The following is a 12745-nucleotide window of genomic DNA, read 5'->3' as shown; positions in this document are numbered from 1 at the left end:
TGCGTTTTCTGTGGTTGTCCATGTCAATGACAGTGCTAATTTGATGATTGACTGGAGCCCAGACTGGGTGAAGCCTGCTTGCTTTTTCGCCCAGTGTGGACGCCTTGGTTGAGAAACATTATTTGTTTGGATATCAAAATACTAGAACAGAGCAAAAATAAAGTTTTGTTGGAATTTACAATAGGTGGACATGATACAACCTCCCATCTGGACAGCTACCACGATCCATTCACAGAAACCTCAGGAAGAGCTATCGGTTACATAGCAAGTCATAATAGTATGTTTGAGGATGTCCGGAACCCCTGGCATCTGTCTGGACCGTGTATTAGATCATGGAATTCTTCACTTAGCAAAGCGCTGCGGCCTGGAATGTGTGCGCTGATCCGTGTAAATCTGTGGTTAGGAAAACGCGTTGGAGTCCCCCCAAAGGAGCTCCTCCATGACATAGGGAAACAGCTGGAATGGCAGCTTGGACCTGGGGAAGCCACAGCCCTGAGAAAACAAAGAGGCCGAGCCGCAAATGAAGTGATCCACCATGCAAAAACAACCGCTTTTTTTGGCGGCACGGGTCGTTTGGCTCTAATATGAAAGGGAAATGCCCCTTCCTTGTTTTGTAAGAAAGTATTACTGTCTTCTTCACTCTAGATCTCCTAGAAAATGACAATATGTCACAATATATCCTTAAATAATTTCTATCGCTGGCCGGGGTCATAATCCAGAACCCTTTAGCACACAGATGTGCACCTGCAACGGCGAAACGTCTACATCTACAGGTGAAACACTTTCTGAACTTCCCTTCTGTTGGAACACGCTGGAGTAATGTCCGTTGTAACGGTCTACAGAACATCTGAGCTCGACTCCATGAATGGCATACCTGAGACGCATAGCTGACTGGCAGTTGAAAAGGTATGTGTTTGCACATTGCGTGCCCGTTGTGGCGAGTTACGTTTCCTCCTTAACGGCCCTTAACTAATGCAAGCGCTTATCAGATGTTTGCTCCTGTTCCGGTTTGGGTTGTGCCCCCTTTCCATTGATAAATGAGAGTGAAAGTAACAGCTGAAACGAAGACATTTTCCCCTCAGCGACTAACAAAAGAAAGGCATGTGATGGGGAAGCTCTTGTCATTCCGTAAACTTTCGCTCGTACAGGTATTGTGAGTTTTGGGATTGGGCAATGCTTGTGTAATTACAGAGACTAGCCTTTTAATTTCAGACTCCTGACAGTTTTCCGTGGCTACACCTCCGATATGCAACATGTCGGTTTAGTTAATATGTAGCCAGCTAATTAAACAAGCTACTAACGTCCATCATCCATAATAAAGGAGTGAGGCACCTACAGCGTGTCGTACGTTTCTAAGGAAGCTATAGCTGCCGAGAGTGTGGGTGGCGGGCCATGCGGTTCCTCCAGTAATTCTGATGTGCTGCACTCATCAGCAGCTGCCTGGGCAAAGCATATTTTGGGTGAGGTCCTGGTATCTCGTTACACCGTAGAAATTTCTCCTCTCGCTGCAGCGTTCTCATCAACGTTTTCACTGTAGTGGACAAAGAGGAGGACGCGCTTGGCAGCTGCAGCCGCTTCGACAACGGACACTCCCATGCTTTCCAGCGAAGTGGCCTTTCAGTGAAGTTTACTTAAGGTTTACTTAAGGAAGTTATGAGGTAAACTGCAGGTAAAATAGTAACAGAACTGAAGAGCGGGTCCGACCGTGCGGTCGAGGTGGAAGAAATGGTAGCCAAAGTCTAGACTGGACGCTGAGTCTGAGAACCTACATATCCTTACCGTATACCGTATTATTTTACAAGACATGCTATAACCATTATCAGCGGCCAAGGAACCAATAATCCAAAATTCTGTAATCAGTGTTGAACAAACAATGGAATAGTCAGGAAGACAAATGCAGTGTCGCTGCTGGTTACGCAATCCAGCTTTACGACAGTGAAGTTTCCCTTTGAGTAACAGCACAGTGGCACTTTTTAAAATCAGCTTCTCCCGCTTTATTGTCAAATTATTTTTAAAGTGAAGTGGTTGTCACATGTGATACACAGCAGCACAGCACACGATGCACACAGTGAAATTTGCCCTCTGCATTTAACCCATCACCCTGACTGAGCAGTGGGCAGCCATGACAGGCGCCCGGGGAGCAGTGTGTGGGGACGGTGCTTTGCTCGGTGGCACCTCAGTGGCACCTTGGCGGATCGGGATTCGAACCGGCAACCTTCTGATTACGGGGCCGCTTCCTTAACCGCTAGGCCACCACCGCCACCACTGAAGTCTGGATGTGGTGGGTGCACCTGCATGAACCCACGCACACTTTTCCGTTTTCGTAATCTGGTTGTGGTGTGTCATTTTTCAGGGACATGCACCCATTTTTCACTTTGTGAAAGTGGGGCACCGGCCCTTTTTTCTTCAGGAGAGTGCTCTACTTGTGCTGGGAAATGATTTTATAAATGTGTGCCTGTGTCCTCAGGTTTACCTGAGCTGCTGTTTTTCCCAGCGAGAGTGTCTCGCCTGCCTCTGGGTATTTTAATTGACTAGGTAACTGTCTGGATGCGTAAAAGCAGTGTCATCCAGAAAAGATTCAACATTCCCCGACTGCCATGAGCCTGTAGGAATTCTGTGCCTTTGAAGTATGGAGTCCCTTTCTAGTAAATGTGCTTTTTTTCTTTTTAAGATATTATTTTCCACATTATTATCCTACTTTAAAGTTTGGTTGAAGTTTATTTATTTGCAGAAACAGGGTGTCCCAGTGCACAGTTTCATGCTGTGCTATGCTGATAATGAGAATGCTCTCTTTTTTATATTTTTGGTAATGTGTTAGAATGTACTGGTGAAGTTCCTCCTCACTTTCACTGAAGCAAGATTCAGTACCGGGATGACTGATTCCCAGAGGATTGGGGAATTGTAGGGAATTGTAGGGGCACATAAGACATCGGGGCTACTTCCGCCTGGCAAAGGCTGAACTCCGACCTCTCATGTTCTGATCACTGGGCTAATCTCCGCAATCAGTCCTGGTTATAGTTTGACAAGACGTGGCGCTTCAAAGGCAACGCGGCACATGAAGGCTTAGTAAAGGAAATCGAAACAGCCGACTTTCTGAGATCTAGCAGGGAATTCAGCTTCCGGATGGATGACAACAGTGTTCTTTGATTCCATCTGTAATTTAAATGTTCTGTCTTCTTTCCCCCTTTGTGTCCCTAGCCGAGCCCAAGTTGAAGCCATTGAGAAACAAAACGGTAGATGAGGGGAGGAAGGTCACCCTGACCTGCGAGATCGAGGCCGGGAGTCCGCTGCCTAAATTCAAATGGTACAAAAATGGGAAAGAGATTCCTGCCAAGAAGTCCCCAAACCTGAAGATTAAGAAAAAGAAAGGGTAATTATAATACTTTGTTAACATGTAATATAAGTTAATGAGTTTCCTTGCTGAGGTGGTATGAATATTATTTACTCTCATGCCTGATCTTTATTCTACATTTTAAGGTTTTTGTTTTACTAAAGAATTTAAATATTTGTGTATAAAAACTGTGTTTAAGACAGCAGTATTATGATAGAAATATAAAAAGTGTCTAATGCTCTTTATGATTGAAATAACAATGCAAAACAATATCACTTTTTCTTTCTGAGAGCTCATGTGTTTTGTGAAGTGGTTCATGTTGCATGTGCCCTTGGTCTTTCCCATCTTTAGGGGGAAAGTATCAGAACTTCAGTTCAAAAGTGCAACACTTTCAGACATCGCCACATACACATGCGAAGCCATCAACAAACTGGGAAAAGTCAGTACTTCAGGAAATTTGACAGTCATCACAGGTAAGAAGCTGAAAGGTTTTTGACAAATAACATTGACCTCAGATCAACAGCCCCTCATTTCAAAGACAATGATGTGTCCAGCGTAATGCTTTAGCATGTCAAAATTCAATTTGATACTTCTCTTGCCTGATGCTTTTAGTCTTTCATATTCCATAATCCTCTATGATTGAATTACATCAGACATTACTTATTAAACAGGTAAGTTTATTTCCCCCAAAAGTAAGAAATCCTTGAATCCCTGAGTCATGGTGAATCCTTCAGCATTTAGTGGAAGCGGTAATATAGTAATGTAACTCAGCAACCAGTGTCTGTTGTTCTATGATAGTCTCCTAACAGCAGTTTCTCTTGACATTTTTAAGATTCCATGTGTGTTAATTATTCATCAAGCAGTCATTTCTACCTCCCATTTTGAGCAGTTATTTTGCCTTTGGCCCTGCACCTGATCACATGTGCATTTGTACTTCCATGGTCCCCAAATCAGCTAAATATCAACTTAGAGCTGGCCAAGTAAAAAGTCCTCTGGGCCATTAATATCCCAGACAGGTAAATGGGTGCTCCGCTTGCCCATTCTCTGTCCTCCTGCTGCAATTTTGTGAGAGCGATCAGCAATCGGCCCCGTTTAAAATGGCCCCTTAATCACTCTATTCAATTAGTGAGTAGTACTTCTCTGTACAGCTGCCAAGTGAGAAATGCCGTTTCATCCTGCTCCTCCCGCAGGCATTAATGCTGCAAGGACAAGCCCTGCCCTGCACAAGCTATGCATGCTAATCACTCCTCCTTAATGTCGACAGCGTGTTGGCTGTGTTAAGATCTTATTTAGGGATCATTTCAATCTAGGCTTTGCTCGGTTCAACAGAGACTCTAATCTGCTGTGTCTCTATTATGGGCTTATTATGGGTTGCTACAGACGAACCACAGCGGCACGCCACAGCCAGATCTACCGGACGTCACACTTGCCAGTTTGACCGGCCCGATCGCTTCATTTTAACGCAAGGTTATTGTTTCATGCCGTTGTCGCGTGCTCACCTTGACAGTGCAGTTGCCCGGCAGGTTTATTTAAAAAGCCGGCTTCAAGACGTCCTGCTGCTGTGCGAGGGTCCTATCAGCATGATGATGAGTGATGATCTCCTGACTGCCATGTGCAGTAATGGAATTGTTGAGTGGACAGAACGTCGTGGTCTGCAGTCCCGAGTGCGGGTAACCTTGAGGTGTGGCACCGGATCCCGGATGGTCGTGGGTGTTGGTGTGTTAATATATGAAAAAGATACAGTGTAACGCATTACGAATGTAGTTTATTTATTTTTTCATCATGGAGACACGGGTTCCCAGCTAGCTCAGCTGAAGTATATTGACGTTGCCAAGCATTTGAGTTGCTTATGTTGTAAGAGGCGAAGGTAGAGTTCATCTAACTGCTGGGGGTGGCTGAACATGGCAAAGTGTTGTCTCACTTTGCAAACATGGCAGTTTTGGAATCTGGGCTATCAAGATGTTTCACTTTCATGCTCGTAATGAGCATTCACCTCTCATTGATTTGTGCTCATTCTGTCTGAGCAATGCCTTCCTCAAAGCTCCTGGCAACATGAAACCCACTGCAGTTGCTAGCCTGTCCCATCCCAGAAGTGCTCTTCAGTGCCTCCCAGATTGTCTTTTGGACCAGGCAAAGGAAGTCATTTCTCCTTAGTTGTAGACAGAAAACGATCTGCCTCTTGACCAGAGTAATCAATTGGCATCAGCACGTTTATTTCATGGTGTCAGAACGGGGAGCTTGGGACACACTAGTGGCTCTCGTGACTGGGTGGGTGCGGTGGCGGTGAGTGGAGTGCGGCCTGAGTGGCAGTGGGATGCAGAACTAACCTCAGAGTACTGGTACTGGAAAGCAGCCGGACGTAGACGTGGTCGACAGGCATGGTGTTCTTCGGGGTTGGATGGGATTTCAGAGGCAAGATGAGAATCAAGGTCCTGAAAGAAGAAGTGATCGAAAACACCGGGTACCAAAATAAGGCCAAAAGGGATATTCCCTATATCGTAGTCAGGTCAAAAAGGGTAAATGATGTATAGCAAGATCAGTCCGTGGAAAGCTTATGTCAAATGAGAACAAGTCAGCGTACGAGTTTGCAATTTATTGTTGTTGTCCTGGGCCTATAGTGTTTGTGCTGGGCCTCATGAATTCATTCCGGTTCACCGGGGTTGCAGTTGTTGTGGCGCCCTCTGCCAGCCCGGTGGTGGAACGATGACTGTGACACATGGAAATAGTATGAAAATTTGCAGCACTGTTAACCCTAAAAGGCCGATTGCATGTGGGAAATCTCATTCTCATCATTTCTTTTCAACTGTCCCTTTGTGGTCTTGTTCTCTTTAAGTCTTTAGCAAGACATCCGTTGTTAAGTGGATATGGTTGTGCTCGAAATGGATGGGCATTGATTAAAATTTTCTTAACAGAGCACTTAATATTACCAGAAATGGAAAATTGGGGAAGGTGGTGTACTCTGTGCTTGAATTGCTGGCAGTGCAAGTGAGAAGGAAATGAATGTCTTTGGTGTAAAGTATTATTTTGGCTGGATGTCTGGGCTTATTAGTGCTACCTTGTCATAATTTGCATGCAATTGCATTTTGTGTTCTTCCCTGCAGTTTTTTATGCACAGTAATGTATTTTTTAACATTTTAACATTTTCATGGCTTTTCTGCTTAATTTTTTGAAAGTCCTCAGTAACCCTTTGGCACGTGCTTCACCTTTTATACAAAATGTTTGACCATTTGTGCACTAGCAGTGGGCCCTTCTCATAGACGTGACTTAATTCTCTGACATGCGATTAGGAGGGTTTGCGTAACATTCTGTGGGTGAGTGTGGTCAGTGTTTGAGACGAAAGCTAATGGCTGTGGATTCTGGATGGTTAACGGCTCCTGTACAGGTCCAGGTCCAGCTGCACAGGGGGATAATGTGTCTCTTTGGACAGCGCTGTCTGCAAGGCAAAGCGAAGATGTAATGTCTGTGGCATTTGGAGCTAATGCCATTAATTAAATACCGTACAAATGCCATATTGTTTCTCGCAAGCTGTTATCTCTATGGGTTTCGTTTCTAATAGAAAGCATTAATACGACGTCTAGACACACCACACTGTCTGCTGTTAGACGACATACGTGGGGAAAAAAAGAGAGAAAAATCGAGCGGTGGGAATAGTTCTCAATGAATCCATTTCCTGACTGCATGGCTCACATTTCCAGTCGGCTTTGTCCTTTGGAATATTTTGTTGTCTTCAATGCCTTACCATCTTCCTAAACACAATGAATTTGGGTTTATTTACTTACTTTAGTCACTGGAGTAAAAACGTGCGCGTTTCGTGACGTTGATATCGATATCAGTGTTAGCATCAGTGCTTTGTTATGACTGTCGTTTAAAGGTTTTTTTGTCTAATCCATGCAGAGCTGTCAAGTCTTGTGAAGTAGTCCAAAGTAAAGAATTGCAAAGGAACCCAGTAAAAGGCCCATGGCTTCTTGTTTTGATCCTCTATAAAATCTGTTCTGCAATGTTACTGTTTGAAGTTGTGAAGTCACTGGTGCTTCCCTGTTCTCATTTTCACATATTTCTTTGTTCTTGACTGAGTTTAAGGTGTGGCATAGGCTCTTTAGCTTGTGCCTCTTTCTTCTGAACTCTTATTTTAATGGATTTTGGCTCCTCTGCCATGTTATCTGTGCTAGTGTGGGTGCTGTTCCCAATTTTCTACTTTTCATTTGAGACAATAGGCTTATGAAGATGCCTTGATGTTCTTTGGGTGGGTGGGAGGATCAAATTAGAATAAAAATAGCTTTTTTTTATCCTCCAGTCTCCTCAGATTGCATTATTACTGAGGTTTTAGTCATCTGCATTTGTCCCAAATCCATTGCAACATTTCCTTCTTGCTTCCGAGGGACTGTCTGAGAGGCAGGGGACCGCGGATACAAAAACGGTTATATAATCATTTGAGTATTTGAAGTTTTAAGCACAGATTAGATTAGGACTGGACTCCAGGCTTTCCATGCCTTTGTGATTGAGAGCCTTAGCATCTGTTCAGTCAGTGGGCTTAAATCCTGCTGCCATTGGTACTGGTCTACTGTTTCACCCGTAGCTGCAGCCGTGCGTGTTAAACTTGCATGGGGACGACTGGTAAGTGCCTGCAGTGAACACAGTCACGCCATACACTTCCATTTCACAGGCTGTTACTGAAGCAGACTTTGAAGTACAGGACAGGATATACCTCTTCATTTATGACAAATTTGTGAACTCAAGTTGGAATCTAATGTAAATCTAATTGGAACTTATTAATGCATATCATTGTGTTGAAGCTTTTATTTATTCATTAATTCTGTGTTTTTTATTGTCATTTATTGTCATTTATTTATTTTAATCATTTCATTGTCCTGCACTAAAATTTATGAAATTATTTAATCTGTTTGCTTCATCCATCACTGTCTATAGGCAGATTTCATAGCCTTCTGCCTCCTACTCCTCTGTCATTTGTGTCACATGAAAGAAGCTTCCACCAAATGTCCAGCAGTATTAAAACCTTAACGGTAAAGATATTTTCAATGTTAGTATATTCCTAACATATGTTTCTACTGATATATCATTGTCATTTAATTGTCATAATGTTTTCAGTATATCCTATAACCTTTTTATTTTTTGGAAAAGTCTCTCCCTGATAGTATAGTCCTATCTAATTAGCACATATGCCAGTTCTTAAGGACATGATCCTCCATAGCTGGTATGGGTTAAAAACCTAAAAGCTTGGCAGAAGCCCTGCTAATGAGAAGATTAATCTTTCATTAGGCCGGACCATGCCAGAAAGTACCCCACACAAGAAAAGCCTCACTGGAACACCCTGAACCAAATGCTTATTCTAGAATGAAGTAGTCTTAAAGCATGTGAATAATGGGCCCGAGCCATAGTATCCAGATGTGCATGCATGCTAAATTCTTCTTGGGTTTAAATTGAAAACTCTTGCAGCTGAGCATTATTTACCAGCAACTCAGTTAGCTGCCCTGTTAATTCTGCAAGCACCACTTTCTGGATAATAGAAATATTTGTTGTCCTGGAGGACAACTAATGGGACAGTGGTGACATAGCTGGTATGGAAGCAGATTCCTAAATGGAAGGTTTCCGGTTCAAACCCCAAACCGCCAAGGTACCACTGAGGTGCCACAAAGTACCGTCCCTAGGTGCCTTTCATTGCTGCCCACTGCTCACCAAGGTGATTGGTTAAATGCAGAGGACACATTTCACTGTGTGCTGCAGTGTATCACAATGACAATCTCACTTTTGTTTTGATGAGCATTACAGATGAAGAATGTATGTGTAATCGGTGGGGTGCTGGGAGTAAGTGGATATTTCCTGTGGGGAAATGGACACCAGCTGCATTTTGGTACAGCCACATGGTTCCAGTAGACCATGTGATGGTGACAGGACTGACGACTGTGCAGTGCAGTATTCTGTACAGCCCTGGCTTCCCTCTATAGCTTGTTCTGCCACAATATCGTAGTGTAAAAAAGACCATGTGGTGTGAGAGAGAACAGAGTGTAGAAAAACTCTTTCTCCCTCCACACAAAAACACTGTATTCAACCACTCCAATTTGATGTTACCTGGCAGAAAGAGGCATGGCACAACTGAGGTTAAAAATGAACAGTTTCTAATTTATTAACACCGGTAAATCATTATTGTAGTTACATGTGAATATTGAATGTAAAAAGGTACCAAGGTTACAGAGAAAATAAAAATGAGAAGAAAGAGTAAAGAGGGAGAAGAGAAAAAGAGGGGGAGAGAAAGACTCAGAAGCCTTCCGGCTTCCGATGGAAAACCCCCTGAGCAAGAAAGCTCAGAGTCCCCTTTCCACATGTCAGCAGACCTTTATACCCCTGGCCTACAGGAAGTTGTCACTGACCAATCAGAACCTGTTGTTTCTGATGTCACGCCCCCGGTGCCTCCCATTTGGGGAAGACAAAGAGGGTGGGCGGTCCTGACGGCTAACACTTCACACGTTGCCGTCAGACAAAAGGCATGTAAAACAGAGGGGCTGAATCTTCATGCACAACCATCGACACAGGAATGTCACACCTCCCCCTGCAGACATCTGTTATGCAAGACAAAAGCAGGCTCCCGTGATGTCCATTCTTACAGTAGGATGCAGCACATTTGAAGAATGCCAAATTTATTCATTCTTCTTAGTTAGAACCTCATTATCATTATGCATTTCTGTTTTTTTGTTGTTGTTGTGATTTTGTAGTTTATTAATTAGACCAATTTTCCTGAATATTCTTGTTTGGTGACCTACTGAAAACCGATGACTGTGGTAGCTGCAGTTTTAATTTAATGAAAGTCTAGGCTAACCAAGTTTAACAACTTCCAAGAGAATATCTCCCATATTTGGACTGAGTGCACGCGATGCACTGTGGATGCACTGTGTTTAAAATTGCCCACTGTAGCATCAGTGTGAAGCCCTGTGTGGGCACTTAGCGCTACAAGGCAGCAAGCGGAAGGCATAGCTTAATGCAGTGAGACACCGCATCATGCGGGAGCTGTCCAGCACAGCAGTGCTGAACGCTGCTGGCCCCCCCACTGGCAGACCTCCCCCCTTCCTGCGATGGTCCTCAAGGGCCTCAGTAAAGACTGAGAGTGTGCATTGAGCATTAATGATAATGCCCCCCCCCACCCCACACACACACACACACACACACACACACACACTATCTTTCCAATTCAATGACTTCCTGCCCCAAGCTCCATTACACGCACAACTGGGACCCTGCAGATTGTGCACGTCAGTTGTCTGTGCTGAGGTCCTCTGCTTAAGACGAATGAGTCTTTGCTGTAGGCACCAGCCAGACGGCCAAGGGCAAAGTGAGGGAGAGGGGCTCTAACACACACACACACACCCACCTCTTAGTATTACTCCTCCTTTATTCACAAAACCACATAGAGGCATGGCGTTAGAATTGCTGTGCAGCAGTGGTATAAAAAAACCTCTGTGGCAACTCATTTTAAGAAAGCAAGACTTCCACATTCCCATTTAGTCCCGTCCTGTCTGGCAATGATATTTTGCTTAAACACCAACACCCACTTCCCACACACACTATTTATTTAAAAGCCCCATGTTGTCCATGCGTCAGCAGAAGAGACTGCCTTATTCAATTTCGAGCCTGGCGTCAAGACCTCTGCCTGTGTTTGTTAATAACAGTTATGCTCCTTGGTTTTGGCACGATCCACCTTTCATCTCGTAATGCACTGGTAACCTTCTATTTGCCAGTATGCAGCCATTCCCCCCTCACTCTCCAAAACTCTGTACAGCATTTATTTTCTAGGTCAGGTCCCACTGTTTCTGCCTTTGTACATAAATAATTCATTGAACTGCCTGTAAATGGCTGAATGAGGAAATTAATATATTCCCATTTGATATATGCATAATTAGTACATGCTGGCATCCCTGTTTTGTCTGTATTTGTTTGAATGGACTTTTATTTAAACATCTGCAGGTTGTTTTAGTTTTGTGGTTTTGTTCCCCTGGAGTAAATTGAAGCATTTAGATGCACTTTAATTAAGTTTGTGCTGATAATGTGCAAATTCTTCTGTCATATCGATTCAAGACTATTTTTTTAGTTTTTAAATCTCTCTGTCTGGTTTCTATTGGATGGGCGTGCGGGAAAGACACTCACCGGCATTAGCGACACAGTTGGCCACCTCACCCGTACTGCTAAGCCACTGACCTTGAGTGGTTTTACTGTAATGTGACCCTGTCCAATTAATTAATCCAGCCTTAAAGTGCTACCTCAGCGTATGTATTTTCCTCACATATACTGAAATAAGACTAAAATATAATAGCATTATAACGCATAACTACCTAAAAATTACACATACATTAACACCACACCAGTATAGTTAAAATTCCCAAAACCAATTTGCAACACGGGTGTACAGCAAGCCGCCAACAGTCAGACCTTTAAACCCTACTTCTCCCCATTTAAATCAGTCTCTCAGACAGCAGCCCCGGATTTGACTCCCTCCCTATTAGCACCTGGGGGAAGAGCTTAATGGCTCAATGGGGGGGGCGAGGATTTTCGGTAGTCTATCTGTTCAATTCTGAATGAATTTTAACTCCTAGACTGTCAACAGTAATCAACGGGTGCCTAAACTATGAACAACTCAACAGAACATGTGACAATCACTTCACTTCACTTTGAATGGTGCATTAGTCTCTGAGGTAACTTAGAGTATATTAGACAATTAGCTTAAAGAATTGGTTAAATTCATGACTAAACTATAAACTTTTTTTTAAGTACATTTTGTTATTGTTGGTGGTAGTTCTTAAATAGAGTACAGTAGGAATTAGGGACCATATGCATGGCTTAAATAAAATATTTAAACAAACCCCAAATGCTTAAAAGAAAAACAAGTCACTTGTTTCAGAATCATGAAGAATTAATTAAGCAACCCTGAAAAAAAGGTTGAAACCAATTGAAGAACGTGGAAGAACGTGAAATTGAAGAAATAGTTATATAATGAAATTCCAGATTCACCCTGATCTGTCTGGGAATCAGTATTGAGCTGTTCTAAAATGCAAGAATTTGCTGATATTGTGTAACGACGGCCCATCAACCCCCCACGAGGGGTTTAATGAGCTGTGCCATTATCCAAAGTTGTGCTGGTTTTAAAAAACAAAAACTTGTTCTTAAAATCCGTTTATTGCTTACTTATTAGGAATTCAGTAGCTAAGGTTCAAAACTTCAAGGAAGCATCATCCAATATTTAAGTCTACAGTGCTCTTGCACAGTGGGGCTTTTTATATCCTTATAGTCAGTGAGAGGGCCACATAGATGAAGTGTCTGATTGAAAATGTGATTTTAGGAAGTGTATGCATGTTGCCTTTTCCTGTAGTGTTAATATGGCTACTTTGGGGTGTTTCCAACCATGCGTAC

General features: G+C 43.1%; 1 protein-coding gene across 6 annotated transcripts in view; it reads left to right on the top strand.

The window, feature by feature from the left end:
- Positions 1-12745, top strand: part of nrg1 (neuregulin 1) — a 68274-nt gene that overhangs the window by 28565 nt on the left and 26964 nt on the right. For all 6 annotated transcript variants that reach the window (XM_028971318.1, XM_028971316.1, XM_028971314.1 and 3 more), the window contains exons 2-3: positions 3199-3370; positions 3683-3804. In XM_028971318.1, the coding sequence (XP_028827151.1) occupies positions 3199-3370; positions 3683-3804 (294 nt within the window). The remainder of the gene's footprint in view (positions 1-3198; positions 3371-3682; positions 3805-12745) is intronic.

Source organism: Denticeps clupeoides, chromosome 3, assembly GCF_900700375.1.
Source record: "Denticeps clupeoides chromosome 3, fDenClu1.1, whole genome shotgun sequence".
In the NCBI taxonomy this organism is placed as follows: domain Eukaryota; kingdom Metazoa; phylum Chordata; class Actinopteri; order Clupeiformes; family Denticipitidae; genus Denticeps; species Denticeps clupeoides.
This window is presented reverse-complemented; position numbering and strand designations above follow the sequence as displayed.